The 26,056-nt window shown below is 40.6% G+C and overlaps 2 protein-coding genes across 3 annotated transcripts; one reads left to right on the forward strand and one right to left on the reverse strand.

Moving 5' to 3' along the window:
* The first annotated feature begins 405 nt into the window (after positions 1-405).
* LOC128259458 (myosin-10) lies at positions 406-3,007 on the forward strand. Its single transcript, XM_052991839.1, is given in 5 exon segments — positions 406-1,541; positions 1,544-1,782; positions 1,846-2,007; positions 2,069-2,406; positions 2,466-3,007. Coding segments are annotated over 5 exon segments (2,091 nt in total). The 5' UTR covers positions 406-595; the 3' UTR covers positions 2,872-3,007.
* LOC128259457 (lysosomal-trafficking regulator) lies at positions 3,001-25,932 on the reverse strand. Of its 2 annotated transcripts, XM_052991837.1 has the most exons (19): positions 25,717-25,932; positions 25,599-25,659; positions 24,285-24,566; positions 24,124-24,200; positions 23,742-23,907; positions 23,572-23,682; positions 20,801-23,369; positions 18,384-19,169; positions 17,540-17,982; positions 16,425-17,408; positions 14,247-15,824; positions 13,603-13,773; positions 12,560-13,285; positions 7,751-7,884; positions 6,938-7,691; positions 6,096-6,596; positions 4,628-5,532; positions 3,529-4,002; positions 3,001-3,458 (listed from the first exon to the last, which is right to left on the reverse strand). In XM_052991837.1, the coding sequence occupies exons 3-19, from the start codon at positions 24,393-24,395 to the stop codon at positions 3,338-3,340; spliced, it is 10,611 nt and encodes a 3,536-aa protein (XP_052847797.1). In that variant the 5' UTR covers positions 24,396-24,566; positions 25,599-25,659; positions 25,717-25,932; the 3' UTR covers positions 3,001-3,337. The 2 variants fall into 2 exon arrangements, with proteins under 2 accessions (XP_052847797.1, XP_052847798.1); XM_052991838.1 differs by lacking the exon at positions 25,599-25,659.
* Between the last annotated feature and the right edge of the window lie 124 nt (positions 25,933-26,056).

Genomic DNA, 26,056 nt, shown 5'->3' on the forward strand with positions numbered 1-26,056 from the left:
CTCCAGTAAAAGGTTACAAAATTTTAACATCCTCCGCAAAATGTTGAAACTATAGTTAAATGTATATATGTTTGTTACCTTAACAAACTCAGATTTGAAACAATTCAAAAAACGTGTGAAACATAAATATGCAACTGATCAAAATTTAAGTACCCTCCGAAACATTATAAAAACCAAGTTAGCTTCTAAGGCGAAAAAAACTAAATAAAGTTGTGCAAAATAAGTTTGAAACAGTTTGGAAAACGGTTTTTTTGAACTAAAAGCAGATCCTTTCAAAACCAAATTCCAAATAGTTGTATTCATAACATATTTAAAGTTTTTTTTTTTGTAAATTAATAAATAAAACATGGCTTTTTAACTTTAAAATTAAGTTTTCTTTATTTTTAATAAATATATCCCAAATTCCCGCTACACTCGATATAGCTCTTGTGTTTTAATTCGATAACACACGCCCACGGCAACCCTGTTGCAATGTTTACGCGTCCTGTTATCACTATAGCAACAACAAACCAATTGCATCTGTTTTCCGGCTTTTCCGTTGCAATCCGCAATCCAGGGGGTAATTTAAACCGAGCTGGCTCGAAATGTGTGAGGAATGAGCGATACGGACACGGACGACACCGATCTGTTACTGCTCATACCGCCCAATTACTATACGGAGGACCCGGAGGAGGTGAAGATGAGCGCAGGCGCAGCGGCGGCACTGGATGCCCTGGCCATGCCCCCGCCCCCCGTGCCCACGAGTGCGGCATACCAGTTCCTGCATCCCAGCAAGAAATCGGAGCTGAATAACATAAATGCCAGGCTGCAGAATATGGGACTGGAGGCGGCGGATGATCGAGGGGGATTCGAGGCACCCTCGGATATATCCACCATATCAACGAATACGGTGAGAAATGCAGCAGGACAGCGGGAAAATAGGGAGCTCCATGGCATGGTGCACTCCACGCCCAAAAGTGTATTGCACCGACCGTTGGAGGATAACATACTGCTGGAGATCGATCACTACCTAGACGAGAACAATGTGAATCGCTGGCAGAGGCCGGATCATCATCATCTGCATCATCATAGCGATGATCACTTGAGGAATGAGAGGTTAGTGCAGGAGGTTCATCCGGCGGCCACTTCCCTGCCCAGCATGCGACAGGCTTCTGGAGCTCCTTCAGCAAATGAAGTAGCGAGAGGAACACGCAATAGCTTGAACGACAACAGCAAGCTTATCAGCTTGAGTGAACTTTGGGGCAAGAGTAGCTTGTCCAGAACTGTCCTGGACAACAATTCTCCCAATCCGCGACTCCTGTGCAGTCCTTCCTTGAAAGAAGAACAACTGAGGAGACAGCATCTGGAGAAAACTGTGCACAATCTGCAATCCCAACTGCTGGAATATCAGCAGCGCATCTCAGTGGCCATCGAGGTGGATCGATCCAAGGATGCAGCACTCACCGGAGCGGAGCAAGCAGCCCAGAATCTTAACTGCGAAGTGCAGCAACTGCGTGATGCTCTGCACAAAATGGAGGCGGATAGAAGCGAATCTCAAGCAAAATTGATGCCCTGCAGCACGAGTTGTCGCAGGCTGTGAATTTGGCCACCAAGTTTCAGGAAAAGAATGATAAACTGGAGGCAGAACTGGACCATCGCAGGCAAGAGGCCAAGGATTGGGAGGGCAGATTGGAGCAACTGGATATGCAGCTGCACAGCAGCAAAAGAGCAGAGGAGCTGTCGCACGCAGAGCTTAACAAGCTGAGGGATAAGTTTGCCAAGGTAGACTACCAGCAGGAGAAGGTAATTTATATTATATGTTCAATAAATATGGTTAGTTTTCTAATTTATACATTTAATTTATAGCTAAAAGCCCGCATTGAAGAACTGGAAAAGGACAAGAACACGCTTAACCACCAAAAGGAAATGTTGCAGGAATATCATCAAAAGCAAAAGGCGCGGGCCGATGCTTTGGAGGCCCAGCGCAAGTCTCTTCAAGAAACACTGGCTAATCTAACTGAAAATGAGGTTACCATTGAAAACATTGTTCTTTAAGCCCAATAATTCTATTATTGTCTCTAATTTGCAGACCAATCTCAAGAAAAAGCTAGATGTTCAACAGAAATCCCTCAAGCAGTATTATCAACAACAAATGGAGAATGTGGTTGCCAAAAAGATGCAGGAATTCCAGGATCAGCTGGACAAAAACGAGGAGCATCTAAAGAACGAGGCACGCGAGCGTGAAAGATTGATAGCCGAGCGGGCTGTTAAACAGCTGGAAATGATTAACGAGAAGAATAACCAGGAACTGAATCTCATCCAGGAGAAGCACAATGAGGAAGTGGAGCTGTACCGTCTGCAGCTGGCCAATGCCTCCAAGAAGATCGATGAAATGGACCTCAAACTCAGCTGTTACAAAACCAAGCGGTAAGTTATTTATTTATATAACTAAATTGTATTAGTTTAATATGTTTTTCCAATCACAGCGCTGATATTGCGGAGAAACTGCATGGCGTAATGGAGGCCCAGTGGCAGCAGGCACTTGCCATACTCACCACTCCCAGTCAGAACTCCCTGATGCAAGCCAGTGATACCGAAGGGGAATCTCCTGAGCTTAACAATGCCCGCATGTATCCGGAAACTCCCAAAACGAGCAAATCGCAGCGTAGCAACAGCACCGAGAAGAACAACCTTGATGTGGTGGGCAAACGAGATCCGCCCTCGCCCATGGACAAGCTGCAGGCCTACATTGAGCTGCTGCTCAGCAAGTCGCCCAGTGATTTCGACAAGCTCGACGAGATCCTGTCCATGTCGACTAGCAAACAGGGAAGCAAACATAGCAAACCAAAAAGCGGTAGTGGCAACAGTAAGCCTCCACCCTGGAAGTGCTGACAACAAGAGAAGCTCTCAATAAGTAATATTGTACTTAATATATATAGTTTTATAATCATTACTTACCCCCTAAGGAGCCACTACAATGTACATTGTATATTTTACCTAATAATTATGAAAGTAAATCCATTAGTTTTGCAAAATATGATTGTTTATTTGATAATATCAACAATTGAAGGCGGCGCGGGCATTTTGCCTGCCACACGGGAAAAACAAATACGAAATAATAAAAAGTTTTGGTACAAAAGGTGTATTTTACAGCTGTATGAGACCTAAAACTAGGAATCATTAAAGTCTTCTCTGATATATCAGTTTTGTGGTGGTCGCAAAGGAATATTGTAATTTGAAATTTCTTCCGTTGACCACCAAAAATATATATGTTCTTTGATTCAGCTGCTTTTTTTCGATTTTTATGTGTCTGTCATTGATATGCTTTGAGTTGTAGTATTGAGTATTCTCATTAACCCTATTTATAGACGATTTGGGGGAACTTTGGGGCATTGCCATAAAGACCCTCGGATTCCCACACCTGGATGTGAGACTCCCTCGTTAGCACCACCAAATGCTGATGTGTTGAGTAGCAGATGCTGTAATGATATAAATTATATAGTTAGTTTACATGGGCTAGTTTTATAAGGGTTCATAGGCAATCTATACCTTCGAATGGGCGAAGTTCCCGTGGTCAGTTCACTGACAAAGCTCAGGTTCCAGCTGGACCAGAAGCGCACAAATCCTCCCTCCACAGCGGTGGCTATCACATTAACGCCCACTCCCTCTTTAATGTACGAGTAGCAGACGGCCAGGATGCGATCCTCGTGCACCAGATGCTGCACATACCGAGCATTGACCGAGTGCAGTCGCAAAATGGACTTGCCATTGGGGTTCACATTCACATTGACAAAGTCATCCAGGCTCTCCTCAGTCACCTCGAAGCATTCGTCGGCAATGTTGAGGGTATTGGGTCTGGTTACAGCTGCAGCTGCCGGAGGTTTTGCATCCGCAGTTGGAGCAGCAGGTTGTGGCAGCGTGTGAACGGTGACAATGTCTCCCAGCGTTGGACTTATGGCCACATGCGTTATGGGCGACTGATGAATCTCCGCCGGACGGGCAATCGTTCGCACATAGCTCCAGCTGAAAAGAAAACTTTATTAAGTAGCAAGTAGAAAGCTAACTTTCGGCAAGCCAAAGGTCAAAAACACTGAAAGCTATTAGAAAAATACAATATGCTATGCGTAACTGTATAAAAACAATGAGGATATGTAGATTTTCCATTGAACTTTTGATGCTTTCTTATTGCTGCTTTATTGTATCATTGTCCGAACTTTTTAAATAAAATACAAAAAAGAATACAATTTTTTTAATTTTAATGGAAGCTATATGATATAGTCTTCTGATCCGTCCCTTTTCGAATTATATACTTCAAACTAAAGGGGCTGCTTGAAGACACTAAGAGACTTGTTTGTGTAGAAACGGACAAACGGACAAGCAAACGGACATGGCTAGATTGACTCGCCTAGAAATGTTAATCAAAAATATAATATATCATATTATATATACTTTATAGGGTTTATAAATAACATTATAATACATTTCTAGAAATGTTAATTAAGAACTAAAAATGTTTATCAACCAAAAAAAAAAAACTTAATAAAAAAAAAAAGAATATTTAATATTTTTACATACTTTATAGGGTTTTGAATGACATAAAAACTCTTTCCAATGGTATAAATATTTCATAAAATATTATATTACTCACTCATTTAAGTCCCATATAACAGCTATGCCATCGCGACCCGCTGTAACCGCAATCTTGAACTCCACGGACAGGGTAATGCAGGTGATCTCGTCTGTGTGCCGCACCAGCAGCGTGGGTCCCAGCCAGTTGAGATCGGCTCCATCACGCTGGAAAGCATCGCTGCTGGAGGAATTGCTGGCGGAGTTAACTGAAGAGGCGGAATGGGTGGCGTTGAGGTTTCCCGCCTCATCCACTCTCTCCGATCCACCACCTCCTCCGCCCAATCCTTTGCTGGTTATTTTCCGGAAAGCAGAGTTATAGGACAAACTGAAACCACGGGCATAGCTATGCCTGCCCTTCGTTGAGGCTCGCTGCTGGGAATCCAATCCTCCCGTGCATTTGTACACACTAACCCGGCCGGATTTGTGACCAAACCAAAGCTGATTCGAGTTCACATCGCATCCACAGGCGGTGATATCGTCAAAGGTTCCATTGTGCAGCAGGTTCTTGGGCTTGGCCTGTGGTTTGTTTAGCGGTTGGATCCTCACAATCCGATCGTCGTAGCCCCAGGAGATAACGTTGTAGGTATCCGGCTCAGCTCCCTGCATCACACTTGCCCTTCCCGGCAGAGCATACACCACATTGGTATTGCTGAAGCTCACCAAATGCTCTGTACCCGGTATCTTGTGGATATTTGCCCAGGAGGGAGCCATCAGCTGCGGCGATCCCACATAGACGCCCCAACGCAGTCCACGTACAGTGGACACTATCGGTTTGTCCACCAGCGCGTAGTCCAGTGCCTTGGTCGCCGGATGTGGTGACTTGAACAGCTGCCTGGGCATCTGGCCATAGGTCTTCACCATTGTCTTCACTGCCTCTCTTTCAATGGGATCGCTGATCTCGGAATCCAAAAATACGGCATAGGTCTGGGATAGAGAAATATCTGGTTAATTATGTTTACTTTTGAACGGTTACCCCAATTTAAAGCGCAGATAAACAGGCTTTTTGTGGGAATTTGTTTTTCTAAGAAAACTACTTTTTTGTTTCTAACGTTTAATATATTATCTAAAAATAGGCAAGGTGTGCCGAAACAAACACCCCAAATGGTAAAGCTCAAAAATGTGTTACATATACTAAATACTTTTTAGTATTTTTCTTTTTTTAATATTGAATGAGTATGTTAAAAATAATCTAAGTAAATTTTCTTTTCTGGATTTGTTTTGTTTTTTTTTGTAAAAGTACATATATTTAAAACATTTTAGTAATTTTCCTGTTTAAAAATATGGAAGAGGTATGCGAAAAAAGGTATTTTAAGAAAATGTCCTTTCTTTGGTTTGGTTTTGCAGTGACCAATATTGTAGCGATCTGGATCATCGAAATTAATTAAATTGGTTTGGATCAACATTAAACATGGCATTAAGTAATTATAACTTATATTATTTTTAAAATTTCAAAGTTATAGGTAGGGGTAACCCCTTTCACTACTCACCGCTGGGTGGAACACATTGATGGCCTCAACGGCGCTTTCTCCGCTCTGCTTGTAGCCATAGATCAGGTCTATCCAATTGTGGATCTGATTGCGCACCTGTTCCGATTCCAAGGCCTGACGGTGGATGAGGACAAAGAGCCGGGAGTCCCTCTGACACCATGGCGGTAATGAGACATCCTCAACCCGCTCGCCATTCTGTCGACAGCCAAAATTAAAGCGCTCGAAATTCTCGAACATCTCCGGCAAGCAAAAGAACTCCGGAATGAGCTCCTTTACGTCCGTGGGACTATCCCGACTGGCCAACAGCCAGGTGGTGTTCAGAGCATGGAACGTGCGATCCGGTAAATCGAAATCATTGTCCTGGTAGCGCAGAAAATAGCTGGTGAACGGTGGAACCCTCACCAGGAAATGGAGCACGGTGCCGGAGTTCGAGTAATGGGAGCTGTAGTGATACGGCTTGAGGATCAGCGAGCCCATCGTGGTGTTGGTACTGTCAATGTACTGCAAAGAACAAATAACTTTAATTGAGGCATTGTTTTCATTATAAGTTTTGTTTTAAATTCACAAAACAATAATTATACTTTTATTTTTATAAGACTCTTTAAGAAAAATTATTCTTTTTGAACAAAAAAAAATTATATTTATATTTTTTGGTTAAAAACAAAGAAGATTATTTTTGATTAAGAAAAAAGAAAAATTCATGAATTGTAATTTCTTTCCTCAAATTAAATCTACATTTTTAAAATGCAGCTTCTATGTGTAGTTTTCACTATATATATATTTTGAATGGCTAATTTATTTTGAATTGCTAAAGATTGATTGACAAAGAGTGCCCAACCCACCGTATAGTTGCTGATATAGTGCTTCTCGTTCTCCTCCAGCTGCACGGCAATGGGTCGTCCGAGTCGCCGGAAATTGTGCCCCTCCCGCAGATCCAAAATCTCCGAGCTGTAGTTGGTCAGCACCCAGGGAAACACCGGGTACTGCATGAGATCGTTGTAGGTTCGGCCGGCGATTTGGTTGAGGGTCATCAGGTACTCCCAGTTGGTGAGCAGACCCTCACGCCACTGCTGCGTGATGGCCAGCACTTTGGCCTGATCGGGAGTGGTCACGATTTTATCACAGAATACCTCGCGCATGATCTTCCAATCGTCGGCATTTTGCAGCGAAAAGAACAGCGACTTGTTGGTGTCCAGGAGAATCTCGAAGGCCGTCTCCTGGTGTTGGTAGCGTTTCAGCCAGATCTCTGTTATGTTGGCTATATCACAGTTCACATTGAAGTACCGACACCGGTACGTGGCCAGGAAATAGAGCTTCAGATCGGTGATGATGATCTCGCCCTCGATTTCCCCATCAACGGGCAGGAATTTGGCGGCAAAATTATAAAGTATTTGAGAGTTAAGCGATATGTTCAATTGCTGATCGTAACTGGCTATAAGGTAGTCCAGAGGACGCACATATGGCTCCTGATCCTCGCGTTGTCCCTGTCCCGGTCTGTATTCGTTCATAAAGAAGCGACGATCAATGTCCAAATGGCAGCGACGCAGTCGAGTGTGAACTCGCGACGGTCCCTCCGTGTCATCCAGTTCCCAAGAGCTGTTGAGTGGGTTTCAGGATTAGATTTTCGTTATAGATATATAACAATATCATCTTACCATTCCGCTCTTTCTGCAGAATGCCAGGGAGCACCCTCATGCGTCATCCGACGTATAATCTCCAGCCACTTGGTGTACGTATAGGTATCATCGTATACCTTCATGTGACACATCAGAGCCTTCCGTTCAGCATTCTGGAGGGGAATAGAGAAAGTGTAGAAATGAAAATTAGAGTATAACTTCTTTTTATGCAGTATTATTACTTAAGAGAGAGAGAGAGTTCTTCATTAATTATTTTTAAGAATAAAAGTTGTGTAAGCCCCGTTATTTTTCTTAAATTTAACTTTAAACAATAATCATGCAAAAAACTGTTTATTAAACGTATTAACCGAAAATTAGTTATTCAGTTTTCACATTTTTTATAACATCATCTATTTTTTTAAAAATCAACTCAAAAAAATTGTTTGAGCTGTGATTGCCAATTGATTGGAAATTTTATGATGAATTCAACAAGGTATGGCATTCTAACAATAAATCAATGTATTTCATAGTTTTTGGAGGTCGCCAGTTTTAGCATTTTTATAAGGGGTACCATCATCATTTTTTTCGAATTTTGATCCAACCCAAAATTTTTGAGCTGTGAATGCCAGTTTGTTGGAAATTTTGTGACGAGTTCAACGAGGTATGGCATTCCAACATAGAACCATTATATATTATAGTTTCGATTAAAAAACTGCAATTTAAACTCATTTTTGGGAGGTCGCCAGTTTTAGCATTTTTTATAAGGGGTACCATCATCATTTTTTTCGAATTTTGATCCAACCCAAAATTTTTGAGCTGTGAATGCCAGTTTGTTGGAAATTTTGTGACGAATTCAACGAGGTATGGCATTCCAACATAGAACCATTATATATTATAGTTTCGATTAAAAAACTGCAATTTAAACTCATTTTTGGGAGGTCGCCAGTTTTAGCATTTTTTATAAGGGGTACCATCATCATTTTTTTCGAATTTTGATCCAACCCAAAATTTTTGAGCTGTGAATGCCAGTTTGTTGGAAACGAGGTATGGCATTCCAACATAGAACCATTATATATTATAGTTTCGATTAAAAAACTGCAATTTAAACTCATTTTTGGGAGGTCGCCAGTTTGTTGGAAATTTTATGACGAATTCAACGAGGTATGGCATTCCAACATTGAACCATTATATTCCATAGTTTCGATCAAAAAACTGCTATTTAAACTCATTTTTTAGAGGACGCCAATTTTATCATTTTTTATAAGGGGTACCATCATCATTTTTTTCGAAATTTGATCCAACCCAAAATTTTTGAACTGTGAATGCCAGTTTGTTGGAAATTTTATGACGAATTCAACGAGGTATGGCATTCCAACATAGAACCATTATATATTATAGTTTCGATTAAAAAACTGCAATTTAAACTCATTTTTGGGAGGTCGCCAGTTTTAGCATTTTTTATAAGGGGTACCATCATCATTTTTTTCGAATTTTGATCCAACCCAAAATTTTTGAGCTGTGAATGCCAGTTTGTTGAAAATTTTGTGACGAATTCAACGAGGTATGGCATTCCAACATAGAACCATTATATATTATAGTTTCGATTAAAAAACTGCAATTTAAACTCATTTTTGGGAGGTCGCCAGTTTTAGCATTTTTTATAAGGGGTACCATCATCATTTTTTTCGAATTTTGATCCAACCCAAAATTTTTGAGCTGTGAATGCCAGTTTGTTGGAAATTTTGTGACGAATTCAACGAGGTATGGCATTCCAACATAGAACCATTATATATTATAGTTTCGATTAAAAAACTGCAATTTTAACTCATTTTGGGGAGGTAGCCAGTTTTAGCATTTTTTATAAGGGGTACCATCATCATTTTTTTCGAATTTTGATCCAACCCAAAATTTTTGAGCTGTGAATGCCAGTTTGTTGGAAATTTTGTGACGAATTCAACGAGGAATGTCATTCCAACAAAGAACCATTATATTCCATAGTTTCGATCAAAAAACTGCTATTTAAACTCATTTTTTAGAGGACGCCAATTTTATCATTTTTTATAAGGGGTACCATTATCATTTTTTTCGAATTTTGATCCAACCCAAAATTTTTGAGCTGTGAATGCCAGTTTGTTGGAAATTTTATGACGAATTCAACGAGGTATTGCATTCCAACATTGAATCAATATAATTTGTAGTTTCGATAAAAAAACTGCAATTTAAACTCATATTTTAGAGGTCGCCAATTTTAGCATTTTTTATAAGGGGTACCATCATCATTTTTTTCGAAATTTGATCCAACCCAAAATTTTTGAACTGTGAATGCCAGTTTGTTGGAAATTTTATGACGAATTCAACGAGGTATGGCATTCCAACATTGAACCATTATATTTCATAGTTTCGATCAAAAAACTGCTATTTAAACTCATTTTTTAGAGGACGCCAATTTTATCATTTTTTATAAGGGGTACCATCATCATTTTTTTCGAAATTTGATCCAACCCAAAATTTTTGAACTGTGAATGCCAGTTTGTTGGAAATTTTATGACGAATTCAACGAGGTATGGCATTCCAACATTGAACCATTATATTCCATAGTTTCGATCAAAAAACTGCTATTTAAACTCATTTTTTAGAGGACGCCAATTTTATCATTTTTTATAAGGGGTACCATCATCATTTTTTTCGAAATTTGATCCAACCCAAAATTTTTGAACTGTGAATGCCAGTTTGTTGGAAATTTTATGACGAATTCAACGAGGTATGGCATTCCAACATAGAACCATTATATATTATAGTTTCGATTAAAAAACTGCAATTTAAACTCATTTTTGGGAGGTCGCCAGTTTTAGCATTTTTTATAAGGGGTACCATCATCATTTTTTTCGAATTTTGATCCAACCCAAAATTTTTGAGCTGTGAATGCCAGTTTGTTGAAAATTTTGTGACGAATTCAACGAGGTATGGCATTCCAACATAGAACCATTATATATTATAGTTTCGATTAAAAAACTGCAATTTAAACTCATTTTTGGGAGGTCGCCAGTTTTAGCATTTTTTATAAGGGGTACCATCATCATTTTTTTCGAATTTTGATCCAACCCAAAATTTTTGAGCTGTGAATGCCAGTTTGTTGGAAATTTTGTGACGAATTCAACGAGGTATGGCATTCCAACATAGAACCATTATATATTATAGTTTCGATTAAAAAACTGCAATTTTAACTCATTTTGGGGAGGTAGCCAGTTTTAGCATTTTTTATAAGGGGTACCATCATCATTTTTTTCGAATTTTGATCCAACCCAAAATTTTTGAGCTGTGAATGCCAGTTTGTTGGAAATTTTGTGACGAATTCAACGAGGAATGTCATTCCAACAAAGAACCATTATATTCCATAGTTTCGATCAAAAAACTGCTATTTAAACTCATTTTTTAGAGGACGCCAATTTTATCATTTTTTATAAGGGGTACCATTATCATTTTTTTCGAATTTTGATCCAACCCAAAATTTTTGAGCTGTGAATGCCAGTTTGTTGGAAATTTTATGACGAATTCAACGAGGTATTGCATTCCAACATTGAATCAATATAATTTGTAGTTTCGATAAAAAAACTGCAATTTAAACTCATATTTTAGAGGTCGCCAATTTTAGCATTTTTTATAAGGGGTACCATCATCATTTTTTTCGAAATTTGATCCAACCCAAAATTTTTGAACTGTGAATGCCAGTTTGTTGGAAATTTTATGACGAATTCAACGAGGTATGGCATTCCAACATTGAACCATTATATTTCATAGTTTCGATCAAAAAACTGCTATTTAAACTCATTTTTTAGAGGACGCCAATTTTATCATTTTTTATAAGGGGTACCATCATCATTTTTTTCGAAATTTGATCCAACCCAAAATTTTTGAACTGTGAATGCCAGTTTGTTGGAAATTTTATGACGAATTCAACGAGGTATGGCATTCCAACATTGAACCATTATATTCCATAGTTTCGATCAAAAAACTGCTATTTAAACTCATTTTTTAGAGGACGCCAATTTTATCATTTTTTATAAGGGGTACCATCATCATTTTTTTCGAAATTTGATCCAACCCAAAATTTTTGAACTGTGAATGCCAGTTTGTTGGAAATTTTATGGCGAATTCAACGAGGTATGGCATTCCAACATTGAACCATTATATTCCATAGTTTCGATCAAAAAACTGCTATTTAAACTCATTTTTTAGAGGACGCCAATTTTATCATTTTTTATAAGGGGTACCATCATCATTTTTTTCGAAATTTGATCCAACCCAAAATTTTTTAACTGTGAATGCCAGTTTGTTGGAAATTTTATGACGAATTCAACGAGGTATGGCATTCCAACATAGAACCATTATATATTATAGTTTCGATTAAAAAACTGCAATTTAAACTCATTTTTGGGAGGTCGCCAGTTTTAGCATTTTTTATAAGGGGTACCATCATCATTTTTTTCGAATTTTGATCCAACCCAAAATTTTTGAGCTGTGAATGCCAGTTTGTTGGAAATTTTGTGACGAATTCAACGAGGTATGGCATTCCAACATAGAACCATTATATATTTTAGTTTCGATTAAAAAACTAAAATATTATTACGAGTTCAAAGAGGTATGGCATTCCAACATTAAATTTTTATATTCCATAACTTTGATCAAAAAACCGAAATTAAAGCTGAACTGTCCAATATTGAACCATTAACCACAGTTTCATTAAGTTCAACAATGAGGGAATCAGAAACATAATTAATAACAATTATACTTTAAACCTAGATCTATTTCATTCCCCTCTAATTATTTTTTAATTAGAAAATTACTAACCTGAAGTTCGGCCACCTTTCTGGTTGTCACCATGGACGACTCTATGCAGTGCTGCACCAATGGCTCAAATCTGTACACGGTCTTCTCCAGCAAGGTCTTCTGCTTGGCGGCCATATTACTGCGGTTCTGATCGAGGCGATCCAGCTCATGGACCAGATTCCACGAGGAATCATTCTCCTTGATGCCCAGGGCATCGCAAAGATGTTGGAGATTTTCCATGGGCTCCTCCAAGTCCTCCAGCAGCGAGAGCCAAAGCAAGGCCTTGATCATCTTGGCATCGCAGATAATGGCCCGCTGGAATTCATCCTGTTGGGATCGCCACAGGGCATCCACTATGTAGGAACGCAGATCCCTTGGCCGCGATGGTTGCAATCCCCAGGCAATGAAGTTGTTGCACCGCTGATTGCTCGATATGCCATACGAAACGAGCAGCTGGAAGAGAGCCAGTTCCTGGGAACTGGCCACATAGGTGGCTCCGGTGGTCTGACACACACCCACGGTGAAGAACTGAGTGCAGCGATCGATGAGCAGCTCCACCCGGGTGCGCAGTTCCGTGTGATTCAGGGGGGAATCGTTGGTCATGGGTATGCGGAAACTGTTAGGCTCAAAGAACTTTGTCAGCCACTCAAGCTGAAGTTGAGCCTGGGCTGTGCGAAAACTGCGCATTATCATCTGGGGCTGCTTGTCCTGGTAGAAGGATAGCAGGCTGAGGATGTCCCAAACGAGCTGGAGAAGATAAAATAATCATGTTAAAGCTGGGTCAATTGGTATAGTAGTAGTTTTAAAGCGAAAAGGACTTTGATAAGTCTGCTATATCATTTGGATCACATTGATATATTCGGAAAAATAAATGAAAAAAAATAGAACGTCGATGTTTTTCAATTTTACTAATTTAGAATTACAGATACCGATTTTATATAGCCAAAAATCGACAAAGCTTCAATGTTCTTAAACATATATTGCCATAGTCGTATTGTAGAACACATTATTTTTGTATTAGCTTCAATGTATTTGTTTGCTTCATATTCTTATTTAACACTTACATTTATTTGGCCCACCGAACGCAGAGCTCGCTCTCCAATATTTGAAAGCAGTTCCAGAATGGATTCATCCGCATTGGATTGACCCAGGCGTAAGGAGTAGATTTTGTAGAGAGCCTTTACTGAGCACTGCAGCAGTCCAGCCTCAATAAGACTGTTTTGATCATCGGGATTCTGAAGATTATATAAAAGGGACCGACATCAATATATGTTTTGTATAAAAAATACAAAATAATTATAATTTTTTGATTCTTAGGACATTGTACAAGAACAATTATATTTTTTTAACAACAAAAATAATGATTTTTTATTATTTTACTCTTATTTTGCTTAAAATAAAATTAATTTTGTTTTCATGGGGTTTTCATGTGAAGATTATTGTTGATATTATTGCGTTATTTCATTCGGTTTTATTTGCATTTATCAAAACAAATTATTATTTATTGATTTTTATTTTTTTTCTCAAAAGTATTTATTATTTTTAAATATTATAAAAATTAAAAATTGTAAAATCTTTTAAAAATGGTTTAGATGAGCTAAAAAGGATAAAGAATGATTTTAAGTGATTGATATTTTGATTTAAAAAACACAAGAACAATCATTATGTGCAGTCTTTGTTTTAAAGTATATATTAGTGTATATTTTACCTGCAGATAAAGCCTGAGGAGAGCCTTAAAGACCCTCTGTGGTTCGGCTCCCTGCGAAATGGCCAGTAAAGATTGCAGACCAAAACGCTGACGAATCCTCAGTGGGGCCTCGGAGTTAAGGACATCCGTCAGACTGCCATTCATGCCGCTAATCCAAGCCAGACAGGCCTCAAACATGCCTATATCACAGCCATGGATGGTCAACTGATTGGCCAGATGCAGGGGATACATCAATTTGATGGCTGAGTTCAGTTCACCACTGGCCAAACGCTTTGTCAGCACATCCAGCAGTTGGATGATGGCCTGGCGGACGGCACAGCTGCGTTGATTGGCGAGGACAAGGAGCAGCTCCAGCTTGACATAGTGACGGGTGACCACATCCACCGAGGAATCCGGCAGCAGGCATAGGAAATCCTTCAGAAGGATGAGCAGACGTTGCTGCAATCGTATGATACCCTGTTGATCGTAGAAATCCGTCTTCCTGTTTGGCAGCGATGACGATTGTCCCGAGCTGGGCGTACTATGACCTGAAGGCTGCCACAGTTTACCCAAATGCAGATGCGGATGAATGCGCCGGCGGGCAATCTTGAGGGGACTCCTCTTCGGACTGCTGGCATTGGTGGGATGCCGACGTTTGAACTTCAAACGCCAACGAGTCGCCTCCACGGGACTGAGTAACCGCAAGGCGGTCTTGTTGAGATTGGAACAGTCTGCCATCTGCTCCAGTTGCTCCTCGAATTCATTGACCGCCTTTCTATATCCCGATGAAGTGGCATGAAGGCGTCGCAGTTTCTTAATCCTCTCCGCCCTCTCTGGATCCAATTCCTGCGGCTGAGGATGCAGTTGCCTGCGCAGCGAAGTGGTCACCCTGCTCAAATTCGCGGCCACCAGAGATCTTTCCTTGGCAGGTTGTTGAGCCGTGAGCAGGAAATAGAAATGCAATCGATCGTGGGTCACATAACATTCACTGGGCTTGTGCAGCAGCAGCAGCAGTTTCATGATCTCATCCAGCATCGAAGAATCTGGTGGGGATCCTGCAAAAACGGCCAAAATCTGAACAAAACATTCTGCGGCATAGGGTGAAATCTGCACCGGACTGGGTGACTCAATCACATAGACCTTGCAGAGGTTGAGTAGTGCTCCCAGCAGACCCGATTTCTGAAGCTGCTCCATATTAAAATCCCTTTGCGGATGTTTGTCTCTAGTCAAAGCCAGCAAACAGCGGAAAAGCATATCCAAAACATCGGAGTGGGTGGCTCCAGAGCGATGCCAATCGGAATAGCGCTGGAGTACGGCCAGCAGAAGGCGTGGATAGACCAGAGTAGCCATCGTATTATCGTTTACATTCAGCGAATCTCCTTTTCTACTAATCAGCGCCTGAGAGCAGGCATTATTCACAATGCTCCTTAGTAGCTGTACATCCTTGCAGCACTTCTCCGATTTGATTACATAACCGATCAAGGCCAGGTAATCCTGGCGTTGGAACTCCGTGTATAGCTGAGCATCCGAGTGGGCCACCTGGAGCAGAAGATCCAGAGCCAAAGCCTGGGTATTTGCATTCCCCGTAAGTTCAACGATCTATAAGATAAGAGGGTTATATCGAAAATCTAGGGAAAATCTTAAAAAATCAACTTATGTAAAATCAACATAAAAAAATTGTTACTTTACTATTTTCCGAAATTTGTATGTATCTTGTGGTTTAGTTTTATGGCACATTAAATAGTATTAAAAATTAAAATCTTAACAAATCATGTATTATGTTATATTATTTCTTCAAGTCGTTTGCGTCGTTTAAATTCTATTATACAATTAAAATCGTATATTTTTCGTTTTTTTTTTTTCGTAAAATTGAGGAACAGGTATTTAAAATCTGTTAATTTTTCTTTATTAAAAAAAATAACATAAATTAGATTATAACAAAAAAACCACCGATTTAATAGCAATAAAATATTTTTAATAGGATATTCCAGCCATTTAACAGTAATATACAAGAAGAAAAACAAATAAAATCAATTGAGTAAAATATTAAACAATTAAAATAGGACAATTATTTAGTTTCTGTGTGTCGCATTTTATAGGAAAAGTATTATTTTTATGGAAATGATCCATTTGTGTAAAATAAGGCCGTTTGTTGATTAAACATATGTTTTTTTGTTCAGTGTGTGAAAGCAGACTTACCCTGGCAAAGAGATATAGTAGCGTGGAGAGTCCTCCACTGAGGGATGTGGCTGACTGGAGGGTCTGCGGCTGATGCTGCAGCAGTTCGCCATAGAGCATATGTCCATGGGGCTGTCCATAACAGGCCATGTCCAGTTCCTGACTCGCATCATAGCTCATCACCAGATCCGGCTGTTGGGCGGTGTAAACCAGTACTCTGGCCTGTCGCAATTGCCGCATACAGTCCAAGTGGTTGCCAAAATTCGATGAAGCCAGCTTGCCCAGACTTAGAAAACCATAGTTGGGCTTCCAGTTGGCCACTTGGCACTGGGTGAACTCGGTAAAGTCCGGTCCCATGGCCGTTAGATTCATCATGAGCAGGGGATCTGTTAAACGCCTTCTAAACAGAATCACATTGGACAGGGCAAATCGAGGAGCGGAGCCATCAAGAGTGGAACGCGAAGAGGAGCTGCCGCCAGGACTCCTCGTTGGCTGTCCTTCGCCCAAGGCGAGCAACTGAAAGCTGTGCACTCGCGTCAACTGGCGAAGATTATGGAACGGCAGCCGCATGGTGTGTTGCTCCAGGCCATCCAGAAATATGCTAATCTCAACGGCATCGCCTTGCTGCTGCAAACCAAAGACCAAGTGCATCCACTTGTGGCGTGGCAAACGCAAATGCTGCAGTTGCACCGCGGATCCCTCGAAGTAACCGCCTGACGATGCAGGCGAGGAATGATGGCCATTGAGCAAGTGCATCTGCCCGAAACTGTTGAGCAGCGCCAACTTCGTTTGCTTCAATGCCTGTCGAATGGTTCCTCCATTGGCAGCCTGTGTGTTGGCTGAAATCACCGATGCCGTATCTGCACTGGCCTCCAGATGCTCCTCCACTCGCAACGGAGCCAGTTGCTCATTTGGCTTGACCAACTCGAAAATAAGCTGCATATTGTGGCTGATGTAAATGCTGACCATGGCTTGATTGGTTCCCAGAGAAAGCAGGTGGAGTTTCTGGAGGTATAGAGGTTTAGTGGAGTTTGGTTTTTGTTATTAGAAACCTTCATTATATTTTTTCAATTGTGAAACGATTAACCCTATTACTCAATTCGCTTATGGTTTTAATATTTATTACATCGACTTACTGTTAAATCCTCTCCCGAATAGCGAGTCTCATCATCATTGAACTGCATGGAACTGCGATGCATTTGCTGACCCCTCAACTCCATCCAAAGTGATAGGGTCAAGCCATCCGGTTGCCAAAGGCGTGTTTGGGTCACCGGAAAAATGCAGGCAGCCCGTGTAAACAGAGTATTCGTCTGGCATTGCTGATGATGCAATCGCACCCTTTCAATTTGTTCACTGACCAGTGGCTCCGAGGTGATCACAATTTTGCCATCTGTGTTGATTGGGAAATCCAATTCCATATAAGGTTGAGCTTTGCGAAGCGATCCCGAGGAGATGTGATGCATGTGCCGCATAAGCAGATCCACTGGAGGTTGTCTGGAGGCCAGAATGGAGTAGTAACACTGCAGCACCTCGGGGGTGTTTAGATGGGTAACCAACTCCAGGATAGATTGCTGAAGTTCTGGATGGGAAAAACGTTAATTATAACAAGCAAGCTAGCTAAATTTGGCAAACCGAAGTTTAAATACCTTTGCAGCTTTTACAAAAATGGAAATTATATATATAACAAAAAATGTTTACTAAAATCACAGCACAGCCAGCACAAGTACGACTATGTCAATATCTTTGGTTTATATATATTTTAATTGTTTTTAAATAATTATATATTCCATCTGCAATAGGAAGACAACTTTTGGGAAAGATTCATGCAGAAAGCTTACGAACATAGAGAGTAGTTTGAAACGGACAAACGAACGGACGAGCTTAGATCGGCTCTATTTAAGATGCTGATAGGGAACATATAAAATTTTGGGGTTGACTAAAAATTATAAAACCCTCTTTATAACTAAACCCTCAACTCACCCCTCAATCTCGGATCGCTGCAGCTCAGAATAGGTGCAAATCCTTTGAGCAGGCACAGTGGACCCCCGAGATAGTCCCTGATGACAAACAGCCGGTTGGCCAACTGCGTAAGACTCTCTGTCCATCCATTCGGCTGCTTGATGCAGAGAAGTGACAATTCCGCCAGCATTTGCACCACCAACTGACTCAATCCCTGGTGCATGATGTGGGTTCGATAGCGGGAAGATGGCTGAAATGGGGTCCACGATTCATTGGCAGCCATGACGCCGCCTCCGTTCAATTCACACTCGGATTCACTGAGATCGGCAATTTCGCCATCCGCCTCGTAACCCTCATCGGCGGTGAGGTAAAACTCATGCTCGTTTTCACTCAGCTCCAGTTCGCTGTCGGCGGCGCAACTCAAGGAGGCCCTGGTGGAGAAGTAATCCGCATCCACACCCACATTCACCTCACTGGAATTGGGCCTCCGGCGAGGAGTAGGCGGAGTTGCCATTGAATTCTTGGCCGGCAACTTAACTGTCTGCAATCGGGGCAACTCCACACTGCCACTGTTGAAAGATCTGGCTCGTGGTCTTGCCTGTGGCTGGGAATCCCCCGATGGACTGCTGACCACGCCCGCTGGTTCCTGGTGGCCACTGGACAGCTCAGCAATCTTCAACAGCGTCTGCAATGTCTGTATGACTGCATTATCCCGGGCATGCTGATCTCCATGATCCGACCAATTGTCCGTGGCATGATTTAAAATTATGGATCGCAGCTTGCGCAGGTGCTTCTGCATCTTCTCCACTGTAAAGTGAAATAGATAAAACGCGGATTAGCCAGAGATATGATGGTGACTGACAGATAACCCGTAATCTGGAGCAAAAGTCGTCAGCGCTGAACGAGCGCCAAAGCAAAAGTGTCGTCTCTTGTCTGGAATGTATCTCTACCTCGATGTGTGTTTTCTCTGTATGTACACTAATAAAAATAATGTAGTAAACCGAAGTATTTTATACTTAAGTTTAATATTTTTCGCTTTGATATTTATCTATTGTGGTTTTAAGTTGTGTTTTAAAATTTAAATTTATGTTTTATCCATTGTGGTTTTAAGCTATTTTTTTTATTGAAATATATCTAAAAACCACAATGAAATATTTAATGTAAATTTAAACCACGTTAAACTAAAACAAAAAGCATTTAAAACAATTAGAACTCATTTTAAGTTTAAAGTTTACAACATTAATACAAATATGTTCATATTAAATCATCCAATTTAACATGCATTGTATTTAATATTATTATATTATATTTAAATAGAAACTTTGAAACGGAAATTTAAAGGAAGATATTTATTTGTATGATTGATTATTTTCGAAATAGATTTGTTTCTTATTTATTTATTTTAATATAAAACATATAGGACCCATTTAAAATCTAATATTTCTCACAATAATTAATCTAATAAATAATCCCATTTAATATGCATTGTAATAAGCACTATGAATTTTTATTTAATTCAAATATGCAATATCAGACATTGAGTGCTATATTTTTACTATTCCATTTTTTCTTATCAGTGTATGCGATGTTGTAACGATGTGTACCCACAAAATGAAACGAGAAATTCAATCCCAGCCAGGCAGAGCCTTGTAAATGCCGCGTATTATACTCCAAACCGACTGACTAACAAACTAACTGACTAACTGTCTGCCTAGCTGGCTTATAATTAACTCTCCTAGTCCGCAGCCGCAATCACAACCACAACGACCCGTTATTAGCCAGAGTCTAGGCGCTAGAATCTAGTATCTAGAGCTGGATTGGACGTGAATGTGGGTGCCTTGTTCTAGTCCCACTTCTAGGGCTTCCCCCGAGACCGAGAGCCCTCTACTCAACTGTTGTGTACTAGTGTACTTGAGTACTTGCATACTGTCCATTGTATACTGCCTATTGGCAACGCATTAGCCGCGGAATGCCGTGGAACCCACCAGATGGGCGGTAAACTAGTAGAGAGCTATGTAGTAGACAAGTAATGCCCTCTATTTTGTATTACCTTCTCTACCTTTTCTCTCACTAGGTTAATGTTTAGTAAACCAAAACTACAATTTTAAAATAAAGTTAAGTTCTGAGAAAGATCTACCGACATTTTTGTTTTCCTTTTTTTATAGTTTAAGAGGATGCTAGATTAAATTTTAAGAAAAAAGTTATTCAGCTCAGCTAAATTAAATTTAAGCACAAGTTTGTTCTAAATTTTTGAGTCGATGAGAGACAATAATTTTTTTCTCCATTTCTAAAAATAATAATAATAATAAAAATGGTAACAAAGACAATCTTTTATCAACAACTCAATTTAAAAAATGTTACACCTATCAACTCATAAATTCGATATACTCTTTCGCTTTCCCAACACGTATTCAACCGAACAATCTTCTGACACTTACCTTCTTCGTTTTGGAAACCCTTGATGCAGATGGCCATGGTCGCCTCGAAGAGTTTGAGCAAGAGTTTCTTGCATTCGCCGTTGGGTTCGTACAGGCAGAACAAATCCGCATCAATATGGGCACTTGTTGGTGAGTTTCCGCCCGATGGACTTCCGCCAAACAGAGATCCCACAATGTTGAATAGTTTGTTGATTATGCCATTGGCTGTGGATATTTCCTCTTCATTCGGAAGAGTTAGGGAATTGGTTTGGCCATCTTTGCTGGGCTGACTGCCACGAATGTCGAAGAGGACTATACTTTCATCCGGTTCGCAGGAGAGCAGTTGCTGAAGGAATGAGGGCTTGGAGCTATCGTAGTTATCCATAACCGAGGCGTAATCCATTTGAGAATCCGCGTACTCAGAACTGGCTGCCGTTGTGACCGAGACTGAAGTGGATTCAACCAATGGCAGTTGGGAGACCAGAGTTTCCAATGAACTTGAGTTGCAAATACCATGCGTAATGGGCGTAACTGCGGTTGCCCCCATTGTGGCTTTTGGCAGCATGAGGAAACAGCCCAGAGCATTGTAGTTTAGCTTTAGAATGTCTATGATGTTTTTATCCCCATGCCGCAGCTTCTTTTCCTCGGGCAACTGCTCCCCTGTTGGCGTCTCCACATCATCCTCATCCTCGTTGTCCAACATTTCCACGGGTATCGAGTAGATTTTGGCAAATTCATTGTAGAACAACTGACTGGTCTTCAGCAACTCAAAGTTTAGGGTCCATTGTAGAGCGGTTATGTAGAGTATATCGGCTGGCTTGTGTCCTTCCAGCTTGACAGGATTAGGGCCCTCATCTAGCCAGAATTTACCGCTGTAGCTTTTCGAACATTTAAGCAGCAGGGCTTGAAAAAGCTGGGATGCCCTGTCACTACTATTCAGTTGTAGTTGTATAAGTCTCCTGCTCAGAGTGATCTGCTCCTGGCTATTCTCGCCCAGAAAGGCTATGTTGTCAATGCCCACCTTGATGAGATCACATACTCCTCGCTGCAGTTCGGGTATGGCCAACAGATCCTGCATATATCTGATATTTTCCTCATTATAAAAAGCCTTAACCAGGCGTATATCGCTAAGGTACATCACAAAAATGCCCAGGCATTCGTGAAGAGCTCTATAGTTTTCCAGTTTGCTGGGCATTAGAAGTGGCGTAACTTTGCTATTTCTTCGCTGAGACTGCCCACTCTCAACCATGTCCTTGTACTGCCTGAAAATGGGCAAAGCCACCTCTGCCAGGATACCAGCAGCCAAATCATAGGACAGCAAATAGGCAATATGTTTCAAGTGCTTCAGGAATAGCAACATGGCGGAGGTATTAAGCAGAGTTTTGTAGTTTTCCTTGTAAATATTTCTTAAATCCAGATGAAAAACGGCGGATTTAAGTTTATCCTCGCAGCCAGGACAACCCTGCGGATTTCGTTTCACAAAGATGGTGTGCAAAACATTGTAGTGAAGAAATTTATAGGCACACTTTTGATAGCTGATGCTTAGTTTGGTGGCTAGTTGAAGGCAGGTGGCATAATTCCTGGCACTGTAGTGGCAGCAACAGCTGCCCGTTCGGAGTAGGCTTCTCACACTGTGCTCCTGCAGTTCGGCATCCAAACTGGGCAGTAAACTATAGAGTTTGCCCTGGAAATAGCAGCTCAGGGAACTGGATCCCTGGCAATGTAGCTGACTACTCCGCTGTCCTCTTTTATGTCGTGGATGTAGATGTTGCTGCTGTTGCTGCTTCGGCAAAGCCGTCGATGCACTGCTCTCCATGAGACTTTGCAAGTGCTGCTCCTGCCTGGACAGATTGTCCGTCAAACGGAGCAGCAACTTGTAGATATTTAGAAATATAGAATTCGCCGATTTGGCTGCCTCTTGCAAAACCTCAAAACAGGCATCAAAGTTTCGCACATCAATTTGATTTAGTTCCTTAACGCCATTCTCCACCAGATTGTGTAGAGTGCCAAACATTATATAGAGTACACCATGGGCCAGCAGAGGACTCCTTCGATTGGCAGTCAGTGCATAGAGGAGTTGCCCAAAATTGCTATTAAAATCATGGACATTTGGCTGCTGTTGCTCTAGTATGTAAAAGTTATTCACACAGTGGGCTATCAGTTGTAGAAGCTCAAACTTGATAATCTCATCGTTGTCGCCGGGTGAATCCTGCTCTAAACTGGCGCACAAATGTCCCAGTGCAAAGTTGTGTACCGTCACACTCAACTGGGATTCCTGCTCAGCATCCACACATCTGGTGAGCAATTGGATGAGCAACAAGGCCAATTCATCGCTGCTCTTCGTTGTCCCTTTAAAAGCCTCGAAATCCAATTCGATGGCATTGGTTGATATGTGATTGGGTAATTGACTCTTTGCCGACTGCTGCTGTTGCTGGCGTCGCAGCTTTTTGCTTTGCGAATTGAGGTAGAAACTGCTGATGAACTGCGAAACGCTGGTCAGCGGAAGCAGCGGCTCGTTGGACATGCTCCACTTGCAGTTGGGAAACAGGTTGATGCACAGCTGGCACAGGCTCTTCTGGGAAGCAATGTGCTGCAAGGCAGAAGAAAATAATTGATTAAATTTATTGAAATAATAGGCATTAAGGTGAATCCATTTGGTGGAGTTGTGTTGTTATTGTACTTATTTAAATAAATAAAACATAATAAAGTTAAATTATAAGATATGCCAGAAAGTTTACCTGTTAACATAACTGAATTCCACCCTAATTGAAATCAAACTCATTCAAACTTGCCTTGATATCCACGCGCAGCAGAAAGGCCAACAAGTGATGGCCCAACTTATCGGTGAGAAAAGTCCGCAGGGCAAGTATCTTATTGCAATCACTTGGAGTGCTGAGTATGAGCTGCAAAAAGTACAATCTTAGTACGGAAAGGGAAAAGGTTTAAAGTTGAACTTAAAAACCTGGGCTAAATTATGCTTTTTGCGCAGCTGTTTGATGCACTTATCCTGCTGATCCTGCTGTTCCTGATCGGGACTGCTTCCCTGAGATCGCTTCGCCTCGCTGATGATTTGGTAGACCTGCTCCAACAGAAATGAACAGAGCTCCTCGGGCATCAGATTGAAGTGGCTGGAAGAATAAAAAAATTATATTTAAAAAATATTGTAAAATTATATGTTACATTAAAATAGTTTCCTTATAAAATCAACTTAAAAATCATGTCAAGTTCTTAAAGGAATTTATAATATCAATTCCTAAATATAAAAATTTGGTTGAAAAACAGACAACGTTATGTGGTCATTCTTTAATATCTGTAAGCCTATCTAGTTTAAGAATATATATTACCTATTAAGCCAGGCATCTTCCAAGGTCTTATCGTCCAAGAACTGAAAATTATACAGCAACAGCCAGATCCAGTGGTCCTGTAATGGGTTAAATAAAAGAAGGGCAAACAATGATAAGACCTGGGAATATCAATGGGCAATGGAGAATCGAATCGCACAAACCTTGAAACTCGCATCTTCCAGCTCCGAGGCCTGAAGATATTGGCTCCACAGTCCGATCAGGGTATCCAGCAGCAGCTGCTGCTCCTCCTTCCTCACCTCCATTCCGGCCATCGAGAATCACAGATAGTAGTGCCCCCCAAAAGGCGACGACAGCGGCGTCGGCAAAGAGTCTGCTCCAGCGGATGGCCAGCGGATGCTCCTCGGGCATCGGGCATCAACGTTGGTGTGGACGCTTAGAGCGATGAGACCAAACTGAACGCGGCGATCGCAGGAGAACGCCAGCTGTAATTACAGAGCAAAGTCAGTTAATACAGTTGTACTTCGTTAGTTGCAAATATTATATTTCAAATATTATTTGTCCATTTGTCAATTATGGATATGAGTATTGTGTAAATATATAGATTTACTTTGTATTTTTGCAAGACTATTCCCCAGAAACCATTTACAAAACTTACTTTTAAACTATGTTTAAAAATTCTTGGTATTTTCAGTCTAATACTATTAAATCCAAGCTAATTTTAAAATGGTAATCAAAATTATTAAGTCGATCGTAAAATTAAAAAGGGAATTGGTGGAACAATTCCAATTAGAAAATAGTCTTGTGAAAGTAATTTTTTTTTGTTCCAAATTTTTCAGTAAAATAATGATTCGATTTAGGTTTTGAAGAAAAAAAGTACTTTTGTAGATACTAAAATAAAGACATAGGGAAATGAAGGATACATATATCGGACTATAATTTAGGTAATATAGACAAAGTTCTATGAAGCTTAGCTGTTGAAGATCTCTACAAGTCCGTCTTAGGCAGGCTTGACTGCCGCTCTTCAATGCGTGAGATTACGTGGAGTGATCAGAGGATGAGGAGGTGGAGTTGGAGTGGAAATGGAAAGAGGAGGCCCCGATGATTGCTTATTTGCCCAGAGGCAGTGGCAGTCCAGTCGGCCGGTGATGTTGATAATTCGGTGCAGAAGGCGGAGTGGAAACTTTGGTTGTTGTTGCGGAAAAACTATTAAGATTGCTATTTATAGATCAGATCGGATTGTGGGCTTGGATTGGATGGGTGGATGGGTTGTTTTAGGTGGGTTGCCAAGCCGGTATGAATGGTAGATGGATGGAGGAGATGGGTGGTTCCAGAGGAGCGCTCCATCCGAGTAAACAGCTGGCGATGATGCGTGTCTGTAACGGCCAGTGAATTTCGAGATAAGCTCGAAAAACTATGGAAATCGGAGGAGGAGACCGTCTTTCATCTTCTTTGCCATCTTATCAGCGATGGACCATAACGTGTATATATAGAATATTTAATATATATATTCGTACCTTCACAACTCCTATTTATCAACTGCGCAGCACCGAATTATTCATCATCGCTAGACCGCATCTAGTATTGGGGATTTACACAATATATAAAACATAATAAATATTGCCCATAGCTCACCTTAAAAACTGTAGTTTTCACCACCGCAACAACAAGTGATTTTAGCACGACATTTTGTTTTACGGTTCGTTTCGTTTTGTTTTGTTATTTTAACAATTTTACCAATCTTGTTTTTGTTGACTATTCTTTAGTGTCTGTGTGTGTGTGTTGGGTTGTGGTTGTGAGTGTGTGTAGAAGCGTCCGACGTTTTCTATTGTTTGCTGCGAAATAAACAATTGGAGATTTTTGTTATTGTTGCAATCAGCTGATGACTAAATTTCGATTGCATTCGATTTTCGACTGGTCCCACTAAAATCGATAAGAAATCGATAATCGAATTTAAAGTTAGAAAAAAGATTTT

The sequence above is a fragment of the Drosophila gunungcola genome (assembly GCF_025200985.1).
Source record: "Drosophila gunungcola strain Sukarami chromosome 3L unlocalized genomic scaffold, Dgunungcola_SK_2 000005F, whole genome shotgun sequence".
In the NCBI taxonomy this organism is placed as follows: Eukaryota; Metazoa; Arthropoda; class Insecta; order Diptera; family Drosophilidae; genus Drosophila; species Drosophila gunungcola.

Coding starts and splice junctions, on each gene's coding strand:
- LOC128259457 (XM_052991838.1), bottom strand. CDS start 24,395: ATGGCCGGAATGGAGGTGAGGAAGGAGGAGCAGCAGCTGCTGCTGGAT. Junction 13,774..14,246: donor TCCTCAGGCTTTATCTGCAG/GTAAAATATACA, acceptor TATAATCTTCAG/AATCCCGATGATCAAAACAG. Junction 7,692..7,750: donor TCTGCAGAAAGAGCGGAATG/GTAAGATGATAT, acceptor CCCACTCAACAG/CTCTTGGGAACTGGATGACA.